At 42.1% G+C, this 26,094-nt stretch overlaps 1 protein-coding gene across 1 annotated transcript in view; it reads left to right on the top strand.

Moving 5' to 3' along the window:
* Nucleotides 1–26,094, top strand: part of PAK5 (p21 (RAC1) activated kinase 5) — a 429,702-nt gene that overhangs the window by 294,568 nt on the left and 109,040 nt on the right. The window contains exon 3 of the mRNA XM_069546391.1: nucleotides 9,342–9,556. Coding sequence (XP_069402492.1) covers nucleotides 9,353–9,556 — 204 coding nt within the window. The 5' untranslated portion in view covers nucleotides 9,342–9,352. The remainder of the gene's footprint in view (nucleotides 1–9,341; nucleotides 9,557–26,094) is intronic.

Below are 26,094 nucleotides of genomic sequence, written 5' to 3'. Positions count from 1 at the left end.
AAAAGAACTGTACAAAAAAGATCTTCATGACCGATTTAATCATGATGGTATGATGACTCACCTAGAGCCAGACATCCTGGAATGTGAAGTCAAGTGGGCCTTAGGAAGCATCACTACGAACAAAACTAGTGGGGGTGATGAAATTCCAGTTGAGCTTTTTCAAATCCTAAAAGATGATGCTGTAAAAGTGCTGCACTCAATATGCCAGCAAATTTGGAAAACTCAGCAGTGGCCACAGGACTGGAAAAGGTGAGTTTTCATTCCAATCCCAAAGAAAGGCAATGTCAGAGAATGCTCAAACCACCCCACAATTGCACTCATCTCACATGCTAGTAATGTTCAAAATTCTCCAAGCCAGGCTTCAGCAATACATGAACTGTGAACTTCCAGATGTTCAAGCTAGATTAAGAAAAGGCAGAGGAACCAGAGATCAAATTGCCAACATCCACTGGATCATCAAAAGAGCAAGTTCAGTTCAGTTCAGTTCAGATCAGTTGCTCAGTCGTATCCGACTCTTTGCGACCCCATGAATCGCAGCACGCCAGGCCTTCCTGTCCATCACCATCTCCCAGAGTTCACTCAGGCTCATGTCCATCGAGTCCGTGATGCCATCCAGCCATCTCATCCTCGGTCGTCCCCTTCTCCTCCTGCCCCCAATATCTCCCAGCAACAGAGTCTTTTCCAGTGAGTCAACTCTTTGCATGAGGTGGCCAAAGTTTGGAGTTTCAGCTTTAGCATCATTCCTTCCAAAGAAATCCCAGGGCTGATCTCCTTCAGAATGGATTGGTTGGATCTCCTTGCAGTCCAAGGAACTCTCAAGAGTCTTCTCCAACACCACAGTTCAAACGCATCAATTCTTTGGCACTCAGCCTTCTTCACAGTCCAACTCTCACATCCATACATGACCACTGGGAAAACCATAGCCTTGACTAGGCGGACCTTAGTCAGCAAAGTAATATCTCTGCTTTTGAATATGCTATCTAAGTTGGTCATAACTTTTCTTCCAAAGAGTAAGCATCTTTTAATTTCATGGCTGCAGTCACCATCTGCAGTGATTTTGGAGCCCAAAAAAATAAAGTCTGACACTGTTTCCACTGTTTCCCCATCTATTTCCCATGAAGTGATGGGACCAGATGCCATGATGTTCGTTTTCTGAATGTTGAGCTTGAAGACAACTTTTTCACTCTCCTCTTTCACTTTCATCAAGAGGCTTTTTAGTTCCTCTTCATTCTCTGCCATAAGTGTGGTGTCATCTGCATATCTGAGGTTATTGATATTTCTCCCAGCAATCTTGATTCCAGCTTGTGTTTCTTCCAGTCCAGTGTTTCTCATGATGTACTCTGCATATCAGTTAAATAAGCAGGGTGACAATATACACCTTGACGTACTCCTTTTCCTATTTGGAACCAGTCTATTGTTCCATGTCCAGTTCTAACTGCTGCTTCCTTACCTGCATACAGATTTCTCAAGAGGCAGGTCAGGTGGTCTGGTATTCCCATCTCTTTCAGAATTTTCCACAGTTTATTGTGATCCACACAGTCAAAGGCTTTGGCATAGTCAGTAAAGCAGAAATAGGTGTTTTTCTGGAACTCTCTTGCTTTTTCCATGATCCAGTGTATGTTGGCAATTGGATGTCTGGTTCCTCTGCCTTTTCTAAAACCAGCTTGAACATCAGGGAGTTCACGGTTCATGTATTGCTAAAGCCTGACTTGGAGAATTTTGAGCATTACTTTACTAGCATGTGAGATGAGTGCAATTGTGCAGTAGTTTGAGCATTATTTGGCAAGCAAGAGAGTTCCAGAAAAATATGAGCTCCTAATTTATTGACAATGCCAAAGCCTTTGACTGTGTGGATCACAATAAACTGTGGAAAATTCATCAAAGATGGGAATGCCAAACCAGCGGACCTGCATCTTGAGAAACCTGTATGCAGGTCAGAGTGCAACAGTTAGAACTGGACATGGAACAACAGACTGGTTCCAAATCCGGAAAGGAGTACATCAGTCTGTATATTGTCACTCTGCTTATTTAACTTATATGCAGAGGACATCATGAGAAATGCTGGGCTTGATGAAGCACAAGCTGGAATCAAGATTGCTGGGAGAAATATCAATAACCTCAGATATGCAGATAACATCGCCCTTATGGCAGAAAGTGAAGAAGAACTAAAGAGCCTTTTTGTGAAAGTCAAAGAGGAGAGTGAAAAGTTGGCTTAAAACAACATTCAGAAAACAAAGATCATGGCATTTGGTCCCATCACTTCATGGCAAATAGATGGGAAAACAGTGGAAACAGTGACAGACTTTATAATGGGGAGCTCCAAAATCTTTGCAGATGGTGACTGCAGCCATGAAATTGAAAGACACTTCTTCCTTGGAAGCAAAGTTATGACCAACCTAGACAGTATATTAAAAAGCAGAGACAGTACTTTGCCAACAAATGTCCATCTAGTCAAAGCTAAGGTTTTTCTAGTAGTCATGTATGGATGTGAAAGTTGGACTATAAAAAAATCTAAGCACCAAGGAATTGATGCTTTTGAGCTGTGGTGTTGGAAAAGACTCTTTTTTTTTTTTTTATACTGTACAGTATTGTATTGGTTTTGCCATACATCAACATGAATCTGCCACGAGTGTGCATGTGTTCCCAATCCTGAATCCCCCTCCCGCCTCCCTCCCCATACCATCCCTCTGGGTCATCCCAGTGCACCAGCCCCAAGCATCCTGTTTCCTGCATTGAACCTAGACTGGTGATTCGTTTCTTATATGATATTATACATGTTTCAATACCATTCTCCCAAATCATCCCACCCTCGCCCTCTCCCACAGAGTCGAAAGACTGTTCTATACATCTGTGTCTCTTTTGCTATTTCACATACAGGGTTATCGATACCATCTTTCTAAATTCCATATATATGTGTTAGTATACTGTATTGATGTTTTTCTCTCTGGCTTACTTCACTCTGTATAATCGGCTCCAGAGAGTCCCTTGGAAAGGGACTGCAAGGAGATACAACCAGTCCATCCTAAAGGAAATTAGCCCTGAATATTCATTTGAAGGACTGATGTTGAAGCTGAAACTCCAATACTTTGGCCACCTGATGCGAAGAGCTGACTCATTTGAAAAGACCCTGATTTGGGTAAAGTTTGAAGGTGGGATGAGAAGGGGATGACAGAGGATGAGATGGCTGGATGGCATCACCAGCTCAATGGACATGAGTTTGAGTAAACTCTGGGAGTTGGTGAAGAAAGCTGAGTGCCAAAGAATTGATGCTTTTGAACTGTGGTGTTGGAGAAGACTCTTGAGAGTCCCTTGGACTGCAAGGAGATCCAACCAGTCCATTCTGAAGGAGATCAGCCCTGGGATTTCTTTGGAAGAAATGATGCTAAAGCTGAAGCTCCAGTACTTTGGCCACCTCATACGAAGAGTTGACTCATTGGAAAAGTCTTTGATGCTGGGAGGGATTGGGGGCAGGAGGAGAAGGGGACGACCGAGGATGAGATGGCTGGATGGCATCATGGACTCAATGAACGTGAATCTGAGTGAACTCCAGGAGTTGGTGATGAACAGGGAGGCCTGGCGTGCTGCGATTCATGGGGTCACAATGAGTTGGATACGACTGATTGACTGAACAGAACTGAACTGAACTGAAGGCGGGATGAGAAGGGGATGACAGAGGATGAGATGGCTGGATGACATCACCAACTCAGTGGAAATGAGTTTGAGTTAACTCCGGGAGTTGGTGATGGACAGGGAGGCCTGGTGGGCTGCAGTCCATGGGGTTGCAAATAGTTGGACACAACTAAGTGACTGGACTGAACTGAACTGTGTAAACTCCAAATTCTGCTTCTTTGGAGGGCACCATGACATGACATTTCTTTGGTTTCAACAATTTTTTTTTCAGTTTTTTCCATATCACCAAAAATTTATGTGTGCAACTATGTTAATTTTAGGCATCTCAATACTTTTTTCTGCTATGGTAAACAGAATTTAGCTTTATTATACAATCTTCCATCTGATCAAAAGAATGTGCTTTGAGTTTCTGAGTCTCCAGTTTTGTCAATTTCTTACCTCTTAGCTTCTATTTTTTACTTCTGTAGAATAGAGGTATTATGATATCACCCCTTGTGCTATAACACCCCTTATCTGAAGGAGTTCACACAGCAGGCCCGAGACTCTGTCTTTGAGAAACCTAATTACAGGATTGGCCCTTTGCCGGCATCTAGAAACTTGGGTTTTAGGAGAATTCCCACTGTTCCCTGATAATAATGGCTCACTGCGACTAAACTGTTTAGCCAGACTGTTTTAGTCTCTGCTGAACCCATGTTTCCTTCTGGAGTTTGGAATTTTTGCAGGGACCAGGCAGAGGTGCCCATGTGACAGGTACTGAGTAAAATCCTCAGGCACTGAGTCTTTCCCAAGCTTCCCTGTGTAGACAGCATTTCACATGTATTGTCACAGCTTAGTGCTTAGGGGAACTGGTTACCTCCTATGTGAGTCTGCTGGGAGAGAACTACCGGGGGCTCATGCCTGCAGACGTCGCCCATACTCCTTTCTCCTTTGCTGATTCTGCATTGTGTTCTTTCACCGCAATAATCATCGCCATGTGTATTGCTCTGTGCTGAGTCCTGTGAGTCCTCCTAATACATCAAACCAAGGGGTAGTCTTGAGGACCCCGCACCAGAGGATTATCGTGCGTTTTAAGTGAGCTCAGACACACTGAACAGTTAGCACTTTTTCAGACTAAGCAGGTGCTCATCTGAGAGAAGCCCTTTACCAAGCAGGTCTGGATTTGAGGAGAATTTCCATACTGTCTTTGGCCTGAATGTGAGATTCCTCAGTGCTATCAGGGGAAGGGACATCACTCATGGAATGTCACTGTACACTTTGGAGATTCCCTCTCTGCTTTTAGTCATGTATGAGCATCACAGGATCATGACTGTAGGCCTTACAGCTTCATTTTCTTTTTAAGTTGTTTCTTCTTTAACTCAAACTTACTAGACACCTAGAACTATATTTACTACCATTTAAATTACAGTTGTATCACATGATGAAATGTAGGCAAATTAATTCAGCTGTGGGTGTTCTCTGTCTTATTTTACAACAAGAATAGTATTAGTTCATTAATATTTTCTTTTTTTATATTCTCACTTGAATGCCATAGCAACCAGTGAGAAATTCCCAGTCAGGAAGGAAATAGTAAGACATTTCTATTCTGATTCTAAAAATGTTTGATCTAACATTCTCAGTTCTTATTCAAGCATGAATATATGCAAATCTTCAAATGATTTTTCTACAACAACTTTCACCTTGTTTCTAAAAATGATCATGAAGTTTATTAAAATGTCAAGTGGACTCAGCCAATGCATGACCAAATTATGTTTCAAGTGTATTTATATTTTCATAAAATAATACTGAGAGATAGTGTATAGAGTCACTTACTTATTTGGCAAAATTTCTTGGCCACTGAAAACCTTCTAGGCCCTTGACAAACCAGACAATAGCATCACAATTAAGACTCCAATGAGTGGACACAATGTAACAGCTAATATGGTTACCCAGATTGGGCACTGTGCTTGAGACTATGAAGAAACTAAAATAGAGAAAAGTGATGGGCATCTGAAGAGGCAGGGGGTGGGATCATATCGGTTAGCAGTTTCTGTGCAAAGATCTGCTCCAAAATGTAATGGCTTAAAGCAACAGCCATTTTATTTATGTTCTGATTGTGTAGGTTGATACTGTAGGTCCGACTCAGCTGTTTGTTTGTTTGTTTGTTTTCCTGCTTGTTTTGACTGGGCTCACTAGTGGACAGCTGCCGGTCAGTAAGACAGCTGTTTCCAGAGCTCGTTGCCTGGGCTGATGAGTGTCTTGGTTACATGATCTGTCACCCCCTAACTAGACAGCCTGGCCTCGTTCTCACGCTGGCTGGTTCCAAGAGCAGCATAGAGGCATGCCCCACGGGGCAAGCACGTTCCAGGCTTGTGTCATAATTTCTGCTGTCCTTTTGTGGATTGCATATCCTGGTCCAGAGTCAGTGCTGGAGAGACCCACCCAAGGGCTGGACACTGGCAGGCACAAGACATCGGGGCCATTCCTATAACAGTCTACCGCCGCTGCATCCCTTACTTCTTTATGCTCTGCCTGAGATGTTCTCAAATGTTTGAAATCAACTAACTTGTACTTATTAACCTAATTATGGTAAGGTACTTGAAGAGTTTTTTTAAATGTCATTATGTTTTCCAAGAGAGACAACGTGCCAAGGTATTTCTGAGCCCTTCCTATCTTTCATTAGTTTTCAATTGTCACCTTATGTGAGTTTGCTAAATGAGTCTGAAGTAACAACCAGGATGGATGTGAAAATGGGTTTTGATAAAGTCAGGGGAGTTAATGCTATGAAGACTCTGATCCCTGTCAAGAGACTATATATGCTGTGCTGTGGTCTGAATGTTTCTCTCCAAAATCCATGTGTTGACATTCTAATCCAAACATCATTTAGTCATCAAGTTGTGACTTAATGAGTTGAGTCTTTTGTGATGCCATGGACTGTAGCCAGGCTCCTCTGTCCATGGGATTTTGCAGGCAGGAATACTGGAGTGGGCTGCCATTTCCTTCTCCAGGGGATCTTCCCAACTCAGGGATCGAACCTGCATCTCCTGCATTTGCAGGTGAATTCTTTACTGCTGAGCCATCCCCAAAGCCCCAGTGTGATGGCAGTAGGAAGCGAGGCCTTTGGGAGGTGATTGTTCCTTGAGGTCGGAACCTCACAAATGGTATTAGTGCCCTTGGTGATGCAGAGGTTAAAGCATCTGCCTGCACTGTGGGAGACCTGGGTTCGATCCCTGGGTTGGGAAGATCCCCTGGAGAAGGAAATGGCAATCCACTCCAGTATTCTTGCCTGGAGAATCCCATGGACGGCGGAGTCTGGTGCGCTACAGTCCACGGGTCGCAAAGAGTCGGACACGACTGAGTGACTTCACTTTCTTTCACTTTACTAGAAGAGATCAATGCAAGCTCCTTTGTCCCTTCCAACATGTGAAGTTACAGCAAAAAGACAGCCAACCAGAAAGCAGGTTCTCACCAGGTAGTGAGAATAGAAGAATAGAAGCATTAGAAAACTAGAAGGAAGTCGGAAACCCCTGCTGGCTGAGCAGGGATAAACAGTTAAAAGAAAAAACAACAACAGAAGTTCCAAAGGAGGATGAAGGGAAGGGAGGGAGGGAGAGTGAAAAAGGCGATGTTAACATCTGTGGAGCTCTGATCCTAGGTGTTCTTCACTAAAAGTTCTGTTCTGGGTGATGTTAGTCTCTCAGCAAATATTTCTTGACCCCTACCATGTGCCAGACATTGGCCAACAGTAATGAACAAGTGGACAGCATCCCTGCTCTTATGGATCTTATATTCTAGAAGGGAAGACAGATAATAAGCATGCCACTGTTCAACTGACAGCAAGTGAATAAGCGTGGAGAAAAATATGTACGTGACTGTAGCAATGTATGTATAACCCACCTACTCAAGTCTGAGAGCTGGGACAAGGTTTCCCCCACAAAGTAACACTGAAGCCAAAGCACCATGTTTTGTAAAAGGTGCAACAGGGTCCTTGGGATTCCCCAAATGATTGTGATTGTCCTGTTCACAATAAATTCAGAGAGGGAAAAGCAGTCACCTGCAATCACAGTGAATACTAAGTGGCATTCAAGCCCAGGGTACCTTACGTGTTTTCAATAAATGTAAAGCATAATGTGACTATTTTACATATTTTCTACGTGTATCTTTGTCATTTGTTGTTGTTTAGTGGCAAAGTCGTGTCCAACTCTTTTGGAAAGTCATGGCCTGTAGCCCACCAGGCTGTGCTGTCCAGGGGATTTCCCAGGCAAGAATACTGGAGTGGGCTGCCCTTTCCTTCTTCAGGGATCTTCCCAACCCAAGGATAGAACCTGTGTCTCCTGTATTGGCAGACAGGTTGTCACTGAGCCACCAGGGAAACCATAGGAGGTTTTAAATAGGTAAACTGCATTGTTTCAAACAAGTGAAATACATTGTATAAAATTCTAAATATCCAATATAAAGTAGATATTGTTCCCTGCTTCCTCCTGGCTCCCTTCTCTGCAGGCAATACCAGTCAATCTCTGGTATATTCGTCCAGAGGTATGTTTCATACTTGTAGCACTTGGCACTCACTTTGTGCCAGGTGCTTTTCAGACATTTTTTTACACTTTTTTACTTGTTTAATCCTAATAAGATTTTTGTGGTAAATATAATTATTAACCCCATTCTTTATGTTTACACACATTTTTCCATACACGTGTTTTAGATTTTAAGTGCACATCAGACTTTGAGATGCTTCTCCATGTGTGCTAGTCACCTTTTGCTTTGGTAACGCCACATAACAAACAAATACAAGGTCTTAATGGCTCCATGACAAACATTTATTTCATACTCACAAGTCAGTTGTTGGTCTGACTCCGGCCTGGAGGTCAGATTTGTGTCTGCTTCATGCATCTCTCCTTCCAGAATCTTGGCTGAGGGAGCATCACCCACTAGAGAGATGTGCATGCCAAGTGGCAGAAGTGTAAGAGGGAAGTGGAAACACAATGCCTTCAAACACCTCCACCCTGGAGACTTCCCTGGTGGTCCGGTGGCTAAGACTTTGCCTTCCAGTGCAAGGGGTGCAGGTTTGATGCCACCCGCCTTACGGCCAAGAAAACAAAACAACATAACACAGAAGCAGTATTGTAACAAATCCAGTAAAGATAATAAAAATTGTCCACATCAAAAACATTTTAAAACTTTTCCACCTTGAACTGAAGGACTTTTTCTTCCTCCACAGTCCATTAGTAAAGTGAGCCACATGACCAAATCAGCGAGTCAGGAAACCCTACTCCACATGGCAAGTATAAAATTTGAATGAAGTTGCCTCATCTACCGGAGAAGGCAATGGCACCACTCCAGTACTCTTGCCTGGAAAATCCCATGGACGGAGGAGCCTGGTGGGCTGCAGTCCATGGGGTTGCTAAGAGTCGGACATGACTGAGCAATTTCACTTTCACTTTTCACTTTCATGCATTGGAGAAGGAAATGGCAACCCATTCCAGTGTTCTTTCCTTGAGAATCCCAGGGACCGGGGAGCCTGGTGGGCTGCCATCTATGGGGTCACAGAGTCGGACACAACTGAAGTGACTTAGCAGCAGCAGCCTCATCTACAGACTCTGAAAGTACAACTTGCATTGTCTGCAGCTAATAGTGGAAAAGCTGAAAAGACAGAATGATGAGTGAATTACTGATTTTCCTCTGTCTTCTGGCTGGCAAGATAATCAACCGCTCCCTTTTCTGTTTTCATTTCTCAGGTTTTTGCATCATGTTTGGAAAAAAAAAGAAAAAGATTGAAATATCGGGCCCATCAAACTTTGAACACAGGGTTCACACTGGGTTTGATCCGCAGGAACAGAAATTTACCGGCCTCCCGCAGCAGTGGCACAGCCTGCTAGCAGACACTGCCAACAGGCCGAAGCCCATGGTGGACCCTTCCTGCATCACGCCCATCCAGCTGGCGCCCATGAAGGTATGGCCAGGACTTGCTCTTTAAGTTGGCTTGAAAAGCGTGACCTCATTTGATGCAGGGTGAGCTCTCAAATGCCTAAATCATGTATTTGTTGTTAAATATCCACATATTATCCATAGTTATTCTTCAGTAATTATAATGTTCACCACTTATTGTAAATTGCAGAACATGAAAAGCAACCTCAACTTTCAGATGTGAGTCGTTTTTACTCATATTCATACAATGCAGTCACAAAATAGGAAATGTTTATTTCTGCTTTAAATGGTGTTTGTGTCAGTAACCTCTGAGTAGATATTATATTAGGCAGCCTTGTGTTGTTATGCATTTGCCCTCAGAATGTCTAAACTTTCATATAAAGTTTAACAAGAAAACAGGTTTTAACTATACTAAATGATTTTTATGTATTATACATACATACATGCATATGCATATATATTTTGTATATAATAAAATATATTTATAAGTGTATACCTACCTATAAATTATACATATATAGTCTTCATAGTCTAAGAGAGAGAGATTTCAAATAAAAATGAATTATGAGATTCCTAAAATAAGATATAACTTACCTTAAACAAATAGCTGGTAGATTTTTAAAAGGACTGTTCATCAGGATCATTGCATTAAAGTGGAAATCAGACTCAAAACATTTCAGATTGGTCAAGAGACTACCAAAAACTCAGCCTTTGCAGTTTCCTTCTGTACATCAGGATGATAAGAATTCCCTGGGCCATCACATTGCCCAAAGGCTTCCTATGGGAATTAAACATCATTGAAGCTTATTGTCATGTTATCCAATAGGCCAAATTCTGTCCTCACTTCTTATATCAGTAGGCATCTGAGCTATGTAAATACCTTATTCTATATTAACATGCATATTGAATACACTGGACTTAAATGATATGTAAAACAACAATGGATACATTTTTAAAGGATGTAAAGAAGGAACCTAGCTGACAAATTACAAGAAACGCTTGTAAGAGATCACTTGCACCGAGTAACTTGGAATTGTGATTCTGTCATTTATTCATGTCTTATTAGTCAATTTATTCTAGTACTGAACATGTGGGTCTGTCCTGCCCAAAGATTGATACAGAGTGTTTTAATCTTGCATCTTGTAAATTTTATGTTCTGATAAGATTTTGAAACTTTTCAAGCCAGCTGAAATATAAAAAAGAGGTGGATATTCAAGAAGATAAATCTTTAGGGACAAAAAGGAACCTCTCATCTTAAACAGTTATTGATCAACATTTAATAGAAGCTGACCAGTTAACCAACTCTACTTGTTAATATTAAGCAGTATCCTGGACAAGGAGGCCTGGAGTGTTGCAGTCCAAAGGGTCAGACACGACTGAGCAACTGAACTGAACTGAACTGATCCTTCTATTGAAGATGATTTTCTCTGGAAAAAAAGATAAATGCCTCACTAATGACTAAATAATAGGCTGGAACTTATCTAAAAATAAATCGAGATTGGAAAGAATTTGCTTTATCTTTTCATTATTTTTTGCAATATTCCGAGTTTTTATAAAACCCAGAAAAGGAAGATGAAGTATGCCCCCCAAAAGTTGTCTGCTATTGATCATCATGGCAAAGGAGAATGTTCAAATGAAACAAGGGCTATTTTCTTAACTTTGAGAAATTGCCATTTGATGAGGAGTATTCTGGAAGGGAGCTGTTTTAGTGTATCATCCTAGCTAAAGGCCAAGATGTGCTCTCTTGTCAGGGAGTGTGGAATGTGCTTATTATGGGATGAGATTATAGTAACATGTATTGCACCATGGCTTTTCACTTGTGCTAGTCATAGCAGGTCCTGGCTGGCAGTAAAGTAGGAAGCTCCCATCTCAGTGATAATGCATCCTGTGCAGTGGCTGTTAGACATAAGAGAATCTTCTAGCTCATTTCTTCCATCTCCTGGGTGAGCTGGCTATCTTTCTTCTTCGACAGAATTTATCAGCCCCACTGAGAATTGGAGCAAAGTTACCTAACTGAGCCCCATGTTTCTCTTACTCACGTAATGAGCTTCCCAATTTTGATGCCAAATGTGTGAGAATCCAGTCTATATAGGGGAATGTTTGTTATAGACATTTAAATGCTAACAGAGAAATGACTGGAAAATACATCTCAAGTGTGAATCCAGTTCTGGATTTCTGCACATTTCAGGCACAGTAATGTCTGTGAAAAAAATAAATAAATACAAACAACGACCCCATGAACGGCAGCACGCCAGGCCTCCCTGTCCATCAGTTCAGTTCAGTTCAGTTCAGTTCAGTCGCTCAGTCGCGATTCTTTGCGACTCCGTGAATCACAGCACGCCAGGCCTCCCTGTCCATCACCAACTCCCGGAGTTCATTCAGACTCATGTCCATCGAGTCAGTGATCCCATCCAGCCATCTCATCCTTGGTCGTTCCCTTCTTCTCCTGCCCCCAATCCCTCCCAACATCGAAGTCTTTTCCAATGAGTCAACTCTTCACATGAGGTGGCCAAAAGAGTTTCAGCTTTAGCATCATTCCTTCCAAAGAAATCCCAGGGTTGATCTCCTTCAGAATGGACTGGATGGATCTCCTTGCAGTCCAAGGGACTCTCAAGAGTCTTCTCCAACACCACAGTTCAAAAGCATCAATTCTTCAGCGCTCAGCCTTCTTCACAGTCCAACTCTCATATCCATACCTGACTACTGGAAAAACCATAGCCTTGACTAGGTGGATCTTAGTCGGCAAAGTAATGTCTCTGCTTTCGAATATACTATCTAGGTTGCTCATAACTTTTCTTCCAAGGAGTAAACGTCTTTTAATTTCATGGCTGCAATCACCATCTGCCGTAATTTTGGAGCCCCAAAAAATAAAGTCTGACACTGTTTCCACTGTTTCTCCATCTATTTCCCATGGAGAGATGGGACTGGATGCCATGATGTTCGTTTTCTGAATGTTGAGCTTTAAGCCAACTTTTTTGCTCTCCTCTTTTACTTTCATCAAGAGGCTTTTTAGTTCCTCTTCACTTTCTGCCATAAGGGTGGTGTCATCTGCATATCTGAGCTTATTGATATTTCTCCTGGCAATCTTGATTCCAGCTTGTGCTTCTTCCAGTCCAGCATTTCTCATGATGTACTCTGCATAGAAGTTAAATAAGCAGGGTGACAATACACAGCCTTGACGTACTCCTTTTCCTATTTGGAACCAGTCTGTTGTTCCATGTCCAGTTCTAACTGTTGCTTCCTGACCTGCATACAGATTTCTCAAGAGGCAGGTCAGGTGGTCTGGTATTCCCATCTCTTTCAGAATTTTCCACAGTTTATTGTGATCCACACAGTCAAAGGCTTTGGCATAGTCAATAAAGCAGAAATAGATGTTTTTCTGGAACTCTCTTGCTTTTCCATGATCCAGCAGATGTTGGCAATTGGATCTCTGGTTCCTCTGCCTTTTCTAAAACCAGCTTGAACATCAGGAAGTTCACAGTTCACGTATTGCTGAAGCCTGGCTTGGAGAATTTTGAGCATTACTTTCCTAGCGTGTGAAATGAGTGCAATTGTGTGGTAGTTTGATCATTCTTTGGCATTGCCTTTCTTTGGAGTTGGAATGAAAACTGACCTTTTCCAGTCCTGTGGCCATTGCTGAGTTTTCCAAATTGGCTGGCATATTGAGTGCAGCACTTTGACAGCATCATCTTTCAGGATTTGAAATAGCTCTACTGGAATTCCATCACCTCCACTAGCTTTGTTCATAGTGATGCTTTCTAAGGCCCACTTGACTTCACATTCCAAGATATCTGGTTCTAGATGAGTGATCACACCATCATGATTATCTGGGTCATAAAGATCCTTTTTGTACAGTTCTTATGTGTATTCTTGCCATCTCTTCTTAATGTCTTCTGCTTCTGTTAGGTCCATACCACTTCTGTCCTTTATCGAACCCATCTTTGCATGAAACGTTCCCTTAATATCTCTAATTTTCTTGAAGAGATCTCTAGTCTTTCCCATTCTGTTGTTTTCCTCTATTTCTTTGCATTGATCACTGAAGAAGGCTTTCTTATCTCTTCTTGCTATTCTTTGGAATTCTGCATTCAGATGCTTATATCTTTCCTTTTCTCCTTTGCTTTTCACTTCTCTTCTTTTCACAGCTATTCGTAAGGCTTCCCCAGACAGCCATTTTGCTTTTTTGCATTTCTTTTCCATGGGAATGGTCTGTCCATCACAAACTCCCAACTCAAATTCATGTCCATCGAGTTGGTGATGCCATCAAATGATGTCATCCTCTGTCATCCCCATCTCCTCCTGCCCTCAATCTTTCCCAGCATCAGGGTCTTTTCAAATGAGTCAGCTCTTCGCATCAGCTAGCCAAAGTATTCGAGTTTCAGCTTCAACATCAGGCCTTCCAATGAACACCCAGGACTGATCTCCTTTAGAATGGACTGGTTGGATGTCCTTGCAGTCCAAGTGACTCTTAAGAGTTTTTTCCAACATCACAGTTGAAAAGCATCAATTCTTCAGTGCTCAACTTTCTCTATAGTCCAACTCTCACATCCATACATGACCACTGGAAAAATCATAGCCTTGACTAGATGGACCTTGGTTGGTAAAATAATGTCTCTGCTTTTTAATATGCTGTCTAGGTTGGTCACAACTTTCCTTCCAAGGAGAAAGCCTCTTTTAATTTCATGGCTGCAATCACCATCTGCAGTGATTTTGGAGCCCAAAAGTAAGGTCAGCCACTGTTTCCACTTTTTCCCCATCTATTTCCCATGAAGTGATGGGACCAGATGCCATGATCTTAGTTTTCTGAATGTTGAACTTTAAGCCAACTTTTTCACTCTCCTCTTTCACTTTCATCAAGAGGCTCTTTAGTTCTTCTTCACTTTCTGTCATAAGGGTGGTGTCATCTGCATATCTGAGCTTATTGATATTTCTCCTGGCAATCTTGGTTCCAGTTTGTGCTTCATCCAGCCCAGTGTTTCTCATGATGTTCTCTGCATATAAGTTAAATAAGCAGGGTGACAATATACAGCCTTGTTGTACTCCTTTTCCTATTTGGAACCAGTCTGTTGTTCCATGTCTAGTTCTAACTGTTGCTTCCATACCTGCATACAGGTTTCTCAAGAGGCAGGTCAGGCATTCCCATCTCTTTCAGAATTTTCCACAGTTCATTGTGATCCACACAGTCAAAGGCTTTGGCATAGTCAATAAAGCAGAAATAGATGTTTTTCTGGAACTCTCTTGCCTTTTTGATGATCCAGCGGATGTTGGCAATTGGATCTCTGATTCCTCTGCCTTTTCTAAAACCAGCTTGAACATCTGGAAGTCTAGGTTGAATTTTCCCCAGAAAGACCAGTTAATTAAATCCTTCCTAACTGAAAGACACCCAAGAAATCCGTCCTTCATACTCTCACCAAACCCCTTTAGATGAAGCTTCTCCTTCTTCAGACCCTATGAATGCAGTTGGTGCTGTCAGCACTTTTGTATCATAGTGAATCTGCTGACTGTACCAGCTCCTCAAATTAGGAAAATAATAAGTTCAAGGGGCAAGAGTGCACCACGAAGTTTCAATGATTTCTTTAGACAAGATTCCTCTGGCGAAATCTTGCAAATGACCTGAGAAGGACCAGATATAAACTATGCGGAATATATTGCAGAAGTCAGAACATTCTTTGGAATAAGAAGCCATGAATGAATTGATAGAAAGTAATGAATGGGTAGAGTTGTACATGTTTAAAGCCCATTTTGGCAAAGTGGTTTTTTTTTTTCTTTTAAGTAGAACTGACAATTCTAATTTGGAGTCAAATTGTCCTTTAAAATAGACAAAGGAAAATGAGAAAAGAGATTGTGATAGAAAAGCAATAGTGGAAGAGGTATACAGTTCCTTAGGTTGTGGCAAAGTACTATTTCTTCAGAACTGTAAACTTTAGGCTGGCTGGTTTTGAATGTAAGTTCACCATTACAACCAACCCTGTCTTCTCTGATTGGTTGTGTCAGCTGCTTCAGTCCAAACCTTATTTAAATCACATGTCAAAATCACTAGGATATACTCTTCTATGTAGATTCTTGCAGATCAGTATTTCTCAAGCTATAGTCCAACAGAATCACCTGGAGGGCTTGATAAGCACAGATTGCCAGGCCTATCCCCAGAGTTTCTGATTGAGCAGGGCTAGGATGAAGCCTGAGAATTTGCAATTCTGAAAAGATTCCAGGTAACACTGATGCTGCTGGTGTGGGGACCTGCTTTGAGAACCTTGATTTAGATCATTGCAAAGGAATTTGTCCACATAATATAGCAGTGCAAGTTTACACCGGCCAACATTTCCAAATCTCAGAAACCAAGAGCCAAAGGTTAGCTTAGAATTGGGTCAAAAGTTAAACTTCAGGTACCCAAGCCAAAGGCATGTCAGCAAGGTGAGGGTGGAGTGGGGAGCACCCTGTAAAACATAAAACTTTTGGAAAATAACTTTGAGAAACTCCTTTTTTATGTGACATTATTTTGTCTGCAAGAGTGCCATAAGCATGTCATTACCAAAATTCCTGCTGAAGTAGATAGTTTTATATAAAGGGTCTTCATGGTCTAGTGGTTAGGAATGTGCCTTGCTGCTGGCTCAGATGATAAAGAATCTGCCTGCAATTCAGGAGACCTGGTTTCAATCTGTAGGTCAGGAAGAGCCCCTGGAGAAGGAAATGGCAACCTACTCCATTTTTATTGCCTGGAGAATTCCATGGGCAGAGGAGCCTAGTGGGCTATAGTCCATGCAGTCGCTAAGAGTCAGGCATGACTGAGCAGCTAACACTTTCATATAAAGGGCCAGTTAAATGGTCATGTTTGTTCTTGCCTAGTGGTTCTCTTGGACTTTCAGCCGAGTGTCCTAAGGATTTTATTAAATCCAAGATTCCTGGCCCCACCCTGGAGATTCTGATTCACTCATTCTGGGTGGATGGTTTGCCTGTCTAGCAAACTCTCAGATGCTGCTGATGCCACTGATAGGTGGAGGACACACTTTAAGAACCACTCTTTTAGGTGGACTGAAGCTTGAACTTAATGATCACCCTTTTTAATAACCTAGAAATCATTTTAAAATGTTAATACACACAGAGAGAATAATGTTAAAAAAGCCTTTATATCACAACACTGTAAATCAACTATACTCCAATAAAAAAATAAAAAGAATGGCCATTTTATTTTGGGGGGGGGTACTTTTTGTTTATTTATTTATTTATTTTTTAATATAAATTTATTTTAAAAGCATTTAGAAATAGGAAGAGGAGATCCCAGGAGTAAGCACATGGTGTATAAGTTCAAGATCAGCCAACTACAAACTGGGTGGCTTTATATAAGTCACCTGCCTGCTGCTTTAGACAGGAGTTTCCTTGTCTATAATTTGAGGGTGCTAGTATTTCCCTTGCAATGCTTCAGTGGCCAGATCCCAACTGTCTAAGGAGCTTTAGTGTATGGAGAATACCTTCTACTATTTGTACTTAGTTTAACAATGTGATAAAATTATGGATCTCTTAAGTAATATTTTCGAAAAATACCAGTACCTAATATTAAATTAGTAACATTAATCAAACTATGCATTTAAGTATTAAGTAGTCACATGCTCCCAAATATTTCAAGAACATCACAGGTGAAATATTTTAAGTTTTCTTCGCTGGTTCAAACATTAACACAGGAAAGTAAATGTATTCAAAGAAAAACACTAAAGACACATCAAATATCATAATTGTCATAATGGCTATAAAATATGTTGTTTCACCAATACTTAACCTCTTACTAAAACATTAATACTTTGGTTATTGCAAAAATATTAATAATTTGGTTTTTCTTCCTTTCTTTATTATTTCAATAGACATTTTATAATTTCTTGGCTCATGCTGCAGTACTTATTTTTAAACCTTCTTAGGGTTACAAAGTCCTACCAAATCTGAAAGATACCATCTCAGGACTTCCCTGGTGATAAAGAATTTGCCTCAGAGTTTATGTCCTCCTATTTACCCAGTCAAAACTTGTTTGTTACCTCAGAGTCAATTCTGAGATCTGTATCTTTAAAACCCCCAGGATGCCGAAAATTTTACATTAATTTCACCCATTCATTCGACAGGTATTTACTGGAGCCTCACTCTAGGTGAGTGGGATGTCCATAAGTGCTAGGTCCCTGTCCTGAGGAGCTGTAATCTCACAGAAAGACGACAATGATCTAAATAAACAAACAGCACACCTATGTAGCAATAAATGTGATGAAGAAAAGAAAGTATCATCATAATATAAAGTATCTGAGGGTGAAGCCATGCAGAGCCCTTGAGGAGAGTCTTCAAGAAGGTGACGAGGGAACCAGGAAGAAGACCTAGGAGGTGGAGAAATTCAGAGGAGGAAGAACATGTGCAAAGACCCTGGGGGTGGGAACAGGCATGGGGAAGTAGCCTGGGGCCGGGGGAGCTGGGAAAAAGTGGGCAGGGAAGGGGTGGGGAAGTCCATTCAGACACTGGATGGTGGGGCCTTTGTGAGCCACAGTCAGGCCGCTGGTTAAATTCCTGTCCATGAAGGACACAGGTCTCAGATCAAGAAATTGTTCTATTGCAAAATAAATTTATTCATATAAAGGTCAGATTCAATTTTATGCTGTGCCGGCAATATTGATTTGATATGCAATCCTGCAGACTTTCAGGGCATGTTAATTAAATGAATATGAATAGTTAAGATTTAGGAAGTCCTTCTGACTCTGAGCTTATCAAAAGATATTTAAGAAAAGCACAAACCTCTTACAGAAGAAGCAATGTGTGTCTTGCAGCAATCATTAATTTTTTTAAAAGAAAAAGTTAATTATAAATGAAACTTTGGAGGCAGATTGCCTATATGCCAAAACTTCTCATCAAAAACATCACTTCAAGGTGAAAAGACAGCCTTCAGAATGGGAGAAAATAATAGCAAATGAAACAACTGACAAACAACTAATCTCAAAAATATACAAGCAACTTATGCAGCTCAACTCCAGAAAAATAAACGACCCAATCAAAAAATGGGCCAAAGAACTAAATAGACATTTCTCCAAAGAAGACATACGGATGGCTAACAAACACATGAAAAGATGCTCAACATCACTCATTATTAGAGAAATGCAAATCAAAACCACAATGAGGTACCATTTCACACCAGTCAGAATGGCTGCAATCCAAAAGTCTGCAAGCAATACATGCTGGAGAGGGTGTGGAGAAAAGGGAACCCTCTTACACTGTTGGTGGGAATGCACACTAGTACAGCCACTATGGAGAAGAGTGTGGAGATTCCTTTAAAAATTGCAAATAGAACTGCCATATGACCCAGCAATCCCACTGCTGGGCATACACACCGAGGAAACCAGAATTGAAAGAGACACATGTACCCCAATGTTCATCGCAGCACTGTTTATAATAGCCAGGACATGGAAACAACCTAGATGTCCATCAGCAGATGAATGGATAAGAAAGCTGTGGTACATATACACAATGGAGTATTACTCAGCCATTAAAAAGAATACATTTGAATCAGTTCTAATGAGATGGATGAAACTGGAGCCGATTATACAGAGTGAAGTAAGCCAGAAAGAAAAACACCAATACAGTATACTAACACATACATATGGAATTTAGAAAGATGGTAATGATGACCCTGTACGCGAGACAGCAAAAGAGACACAGATGTGTAGAGTGGACTTTTGGACTCTGAGGGAGAGGGAGAGGGTGGGATGATTTGGGAGAATGGCATTGAAACATGTATACTATCATGTAAGAAACCAACCGCCAGTCTATGTCTGATGCAGGATACAGGATGCTTGGGGCTGGTGCACGGGAAGGCCCAGAGGGATGTTATGGGGAGGGATGTGGGAGGGGGGTTCATGTCTGGGAACGCAGGTACACCCGTGGTGGATTCATGTCAATGTATGGCAAAACCAATACAGTATTGTAAAATAAAGTAAAAATAAAATTTTTTTTAAATGTTTAAAAAAAAAAAAAAACGCCTACAGCGGGGACTTTCCTGGGGGTCCAGCAGTTAAGAATCTGCCTTGCAGTACAGGGGTGCAGGTTCAATCCCTGGTAGGGGAATTAAGCTCCCATGTGTTGGGGAGCAACTAAGCTCCCATGTCCCACAGTTACCAAAGCCCACATGTGCTGGACCCCACATGCCACAGCTCATCTGTGTGCTGCAACAAAAGATTCTGTGTGACGCAGCAAAGATCCTGCGTGCTACACCCACGACTCAACACAGCCAAGCAATAAGGAAATACGTAAATAAATTTAAAAAGGAAAACAAGTCACAAAAATTTACAAATCAATTAAAAAAAAAAAAAACACCCACAGCAGTGTCTATTAGGTTGATTAGAACGCAGACTTTCACTGGCAGAACAGGTGATTAACCTTCACTAAAGTTTTAGTATTTCTGCACTTTTTTTAATATAAATTTATTTGTCCTAATTGGAGGCTAATTACTTTACAATATTGTATTGGTTTTGCCATACATTAACATGAATCCACCGTGGGTGTACACGTGTTCCCCATCCTGAACCCCCTCCCACCTCTCTCCCCATCTCATCCCTCTGGGTCATCCCAGTGTAACAGTCCCAAGCATTTCTGCACTTTTAAAATCAGTGAGGACAACAGACTTGGAGTCTCACAGCTCTCTTGGTGCCCATTACTTTCTGGAACCTCCTTCCATTTTCACTGTGCCTTCTCAACCTTCCCAGCACCAGAGACTGTGGAAAGAAAACGTTACACCTGCCCCATTCTCTCCCTTACCTAAATTCAGGAGATTGGGGCAAGTGAACTCAGTCCCAGAGTAGTGGGTAAGGCCAAAGCCAAAGTCAGGTTTATTGTCCGTCTTCATTTCTATGATCCAACCAAATCTGGAAACTTCTGAAAAGCATTTTCTGTTGTGTAAGTGAGGCATGCCCCACACCCACCCACCACTCCCCACCCCACCTCCACTCCCCACCACCCACACAGCCACCTTTGAAAGTCAAAAAAATAAAGTAAAAATTGACCCCTCTGCTTATCGTCACCATCTTTCCTCTTTTAGACCAGTGCTTCACCTAAGCTACCTTGACATTTCCTTTCACAGTTGGAGCAGCCTTCAGCACCTGTGGCCTAGATGTTACTCCAAAAAGCAAAAACTGATATTTTCAGGGCAGAAGGAATTATCCCAGGAGAGTGAGCCCTGCCGGTACTCACCCCTTCTTTTATTCTGAGGAGAGCTGGGCATTAAACAAACACCTCCTCTGGGCTCTCTGGCCAACACTGAACATCCACGTGACGTTTCTGTATCACAAATGACTGGATCTCACAACTTCAGCTCAGAGAACAAGGAGAGAACAGCCTGGCGTTTGTGTCCCATGATGCTAGAACACAGAAGATCCTAGGCTTCCAGTGAAAATTGGACCACTAAGGCCTCATGAACAAATGCTCTCAGATGCTCCCTCTCAAGAGTTCAGTATCTGTAGTCACCCTGAAGGTAAACATAAATAGGATGTACCATTTTAAAGCAATTGTCAGTCATCGTTTGTACTGGGAAGTAACTTATGACCATTTGATAGTTAGGTCTATTTCCGAGAAAATCCCTCTCCCAGCATTCCTGTAGTGACTCTGTCCCCAGCTGTCATTCCAAGGAGAAGATGGACAGATCCCACACGGTGACAGAACCAAGCACCAAGGAGCAAGTGAGTAAGCCTTCAAAGGCTCTTGCCCCTCCTCTGTCCACGGTGGCCTCCCTGCCCCCTGAGCTGATCACGTCAGAGGTCAAACAGCGAGCACTCAGATCACAGGCATGCCTCCAGATTTGTGTGGCTTCCCCGTGGAGTGGCCTGCTCTGAACTCCTAACAGCTGAACTCGCCCAGGGAGAATGGCTGTGCTTTGATAGCTGGGAAACTCTATATTCAGAGACTCTGTTTTCAGAGATGCCTTATTTGCCCCAACTCTTCTCTCCTGGCAGGGGTGACCTAACTGAAAATAGTCCTTCTAAATCCAGAGGAAAAAGCGTGGACTCCCTGTGACTCCCACACATACTTAGAACTTGAAAGATTTAATTTTATCTTGATTTAGCATCTCACAGAAATTGGGGCACAGAGATGGCAGCTATATGTTTCTTGGGGCTACTGTCAAATGCTACAGTCCTTATCATTTTGTCATGTAATTTTAACTATGAGCATTATGTTGTTGACTCTAAACTAGGACTAGAGAAGTTGATCAATTCTTTGATCATTTCCAAGCCACACATCACCATCCACCTGGTTGGATGCTACTATTGTTACCTATAGGGCTTCCCTGATAGCTCAGTTGGCAAAGAATCTGCCTGCAATACAGGAGACCCCAGTTCGATTCCTGAGCCAGGAAGATCTGCTAGAAATGGGATAGGCTACCCACTCCAGTATTCTTGGGCTTCCCCTGTGGCTCAGCTGATAAAGGATCCACCTGCAATGCAGGAGACCTGAGTTCGATTCCTGAGTTTGGAAGATCCCCTGGAGAAGGGAAAGGCTACCCACTCCAGTATTCTGGCCTAGAGAATTCCATGGAGTCCATGGAGTTGCAAGGAGCTGGACACAACTGAGTGCCTTTCACTTTCACCTATAAGGTGAAAATTGCGATGCAAATGCTAAACCCAGGAGGGCACTAGTCTAAGTTTGCTGCACTCGCACAATCCATTGCCTATTGAGAATCTTTGTGTTAGTTTTCTGTTGCTGTGTAATAAGTTACCACACATGCCACGGCTCACAAGAACACACATTTATTATCTCACAATTTCTGTGAATATGGAATCAGTGTTCTGTGCTCAATCTCTCACAGGACTACAGTCGGAGATCAGTTGAGTTTCATGGTTATCCAGAAGCTTGACTGGGGAAGAATCCACATCCAGGCTCATTTAGGTTGTTGGCAGAACTCACCTCCTTGCTTCTGTAGAGCTCGTGGTGGTTTGCTTCATCATAGCCAGCAGGAGAGTGAGAGCTACCTACTTAGGGTTTCTGTATTTGGCATTACATAAACATGACCCTGATAGCTCAGTTGGTAAAGAATCCACCTGCAATGCAGGAGACCCCAGTTCGATTCCTAGGTCAGGAAGATCCACTGGAGAAGGGATAGGCTATCCACTCCAGTATTCTTGGGCTTCCCTTGTGGCTCAGTTGATAAAGAATCCGCCTGCAATGTGGGAGACCTGGGTTCAGTCCCAGGGTTGGGAAGATCCCTTAGAGAAGGGAAAGGCTACCCACTCCAGTATTCTGGCCTGGAGAATTCCATGGACTGTATAGACCATGGGGTTGCAAAGAGTCAGGCACAACTGAGTGACTTTCACTTTCAGTCATGAAGTAATGCCCCATCATGGTTGCCAAATCATGTAACACAACCATGGGATGGGTGACATCCCATGACCTTTGCCATATAACGTAACACTGAAGTGTGAACACAGCATCCTATCACCTCTGTCAAGTTCTGTTGGTTAGAAGCAAGGCACAGGTCCTGCCAAGGCTCATGGCGAGCGGACCACACAGAGCCATGAGCACCAGGAGGCCAGAGGCACTGAGGAGCCACTTGAAGGCCTGTCCACTCTGATCCTCACTGTCCCTCCTGCTGCAGAATGTGTTTACTCCAGCCCAGGGGTTCCCATCTCATCCTGTTAGAGCATCATCTCAAGTTAAATAGACAAAGCTCTTGGGGGCTATCTATTAGGCACAGCTGCGAGGGCACAGCTCCACTCCATCTGTGCAGCTGTGAACCTACAGAGACGAAATGTGTGCCCCCAGCCCTCCCAACACTTGCTTATGGACCAGGCATAGGATAATTGCCATAGCCATTTGGGTTCAAAACAGGAGAAACAGAAGGTTAAAAGGAGTCCCTAGTCCAATACTGCTGAGAAATCCAGCCTGGTAGATGGTGCAAGTTCCTTGATTAGGTTTCAAGCTTGGGAATACTCCTCTGTGGCTCAGGCCCCGCTCTCTCAGAGTCTTGATTCGGCCCTCTTTTCCCATGAAAAGTAACCCGTATTTGCAGTTGAGAGTTTTTATCAGCCTGTTTCCTACTGGGGCCTCTGAAAGCGTGCTTTCAAAGAAACTGCTCTGGCAGTTTGCTTCTTCAAAGCCAGCAGGAGAGTGCAAGCTACCTGCTTGGAGTCATATATTTATCATAACACAATTATGAAGTGATGGTTATGTTATGATTATTCACGTTTCTCTGAAAGCCTCCTATCATAATATCTCAGTCTCTTGCAGTTCAAGCTGCCAGCGTTGTTTTTTTATTTTTGTTTTTAAATGTGGACCATTTTTAAAGTCTTGATTGAATTTGTTACAATATGCTTCTGTTTTATATTTGGATTTTTGGCCATGAGGCATACAAGATCTTAGCTCCTAGACCAGGAATAGAACCCCTGTCTCCTGCATTGGAAAACAAAGTCTTAACCACTGGACCACCAGGAAAGTCCCAGCAGTGTTTCTATTGAAACAATTTTTGAATTGTAGACCTTGTGTGGTTGTCACTGTGGTTGCCTCCATTGGGCACATATACAAAGCTATATCCACAGATATTGTTATGATAAACCACCCCATACCTCAGCCTCTCCTGAAATGACTGAGGGGCGCTGCCTTTACATTTCCTAGAAGTTCTGTCATTTGACTGAGAAAATCTGTGGGGCACACCTTTGATTTCCTCAGAAGGCCTTCTGTGTGACTGCATCTTTCTGATTTGTAGCTAAGTGTTGGTGGTACAACTTTTCTCACCTTGGCCATCTAGAGAGGCTCAGAATCTTTTAAGTCATGAAATTCTTTTTCCCTTTTTTTAAAGAAAGTTCTTCCTTCAATGCATATCTCTCCTCTTGCATTTTACCACAAGCAGAAAGAAGAAACCAGGCAGCGCTTACCACACTTGCCTTGAAAATCTCTGTAGATACATCATGAAATTTATCGCATAGTTTCTGCTTTCCACATAACTCCAAAAGACATTTTTTCCAAACTTTCCACCAGTAACACAGCAAGAATTCCCTTCCTCCAATTTCCAATAACATGTTCCTCTGGAGGTGATGGAATTCTAGCTGAGCTATTTTAAACCCTAAAAGATGATGCTGTTAAAGTGCTGCAGTCAGTATGCCAGCAAATTTGGAAAACTCAGCAGTGGCCACAGGACTGGAAAAGGTCAGTTTTCACTCCAATCCCAAAGAAAGGCAATGCCCAAGAATGTTCAAACTACTGCACAATTGCATTCATCTCTCACACTAGCAAAGTAATGCTCAAAATTCTCCAAGTCAGGCTTCAACAGTACATGAACCATGAACTTCCAGAGACTCAAGCTGGATTTAGACAAAGCAGAGAGGAACCAGAGATCAAATTGCCAACATCCACTGAATCATCAAAAAAGCAAGAGAATTCCAGAAAAACATCTACTTCTGCTTTATTGATTATGCCAAAGCCTTTGACTGTGTGGAACAACAATCTGTGGAAAATTCTTCAAGAATTTTGGAATACCAGACTACCTGACCTTCTTCTGAGAAATATGTATTCAGGTCAAGAAGAAACAGTTAAAACCAGACATGGAACAACAGACTGGTTCCAAATCAGGAAAGGAGTACATCAAGGCTGTATATTGTCACCCTGTTTATTTAACTTATATGCAGAGTACATCATGAGAAACACTGGGCTGGATGAAGCACAAGCTGTAATCAAGATTGCCGGGAGAAATATCAATAACTTCAGATATGCAGAGGACACCACCCTTATGGCAGAAAGTGAAGAGGAACTAAAAAGCCTCTTGATGAAAGTGACAGAGGAGAGTGAAAAAGCTGGCTTAAAGCTCAACATTCAAAAAACGAAGATCATAGCATTCAGTCCCATCACTTCATGGCAAATAGATGGGGAAACAGTGGCTGACTTTATTTTTGGGGCTCCAAAATCACCACAAATGGTGACTGCAGCCATGAAATTAAAAGACTCTGACTTCTTGGAAGAAAAGCTATGACAAACCTAGACAGCATATTTAAAAGAAGAGACATTACTTTGCCGACAAATGTCCATTTGGTCAAAGCGATGGTTTCTCCAGTAGTCATGCCTGGATGTGAGAGCTGGACCATAAAGAAAGCTGAATGCCGAAGAATTAATCCTTTTGAACTGTGGTGTTGAAGATTTTTGAGGGTCCCTTGGACTAAAAGGACATCCAACCAATCCATCCTAAAGGAAATCAGTCCTGAATATTCATTGGAAGGACTGATGCTGAAGCTGAAGCTCCAATATTTTGGCCACCTGATGCAAAAAACTGACTCATTTGAAAAGACCCTGGTGCTGGGAAAGATTGAGGGAAGGAGGAGAAGGGGAAGCCAGAGGACGAGATAGTTGGATTGCATCTCCAACTCGGACTTGACTTTGAACAAGATCTAGGAGTTGGTGATAGACAGGAAAGCCTGGCATGCTGCAGTCCATGGGGCTGCAAAGATTCGGACACGACTGAGCGACTGAACTGAATTGTTCGTCATTTGTTTCTGTGCCCTCACCATCCACCTTGTCCAAGTCCAGATTCTAGAAAGAATTCATGGCAAGTTAGACTATTTTCTACCGTATTCC

This window comes from Ovis canadensis, chromosome 13 (genome assembly GCF_042477335.2).
Source record: "Ovis canadensis isolate MfBH-ARS-UI-01 breed Bighorn chromosome 13, ARS-UI_OviCan_v2, whole genome shotgun sequence".
Taxonomy (NCBI): domain Eukaryota; kingdom Metazoa; phylum Chordata; class Mammalia; order Artiodactyla; family Bovidae; genus Ovis; species Ovis canadensis.
The sequence above is the reverse complement of the archived record's forward strand: the minus strand, read 5'-3'. Positions and strand labels throughout refer to the sequence as shown.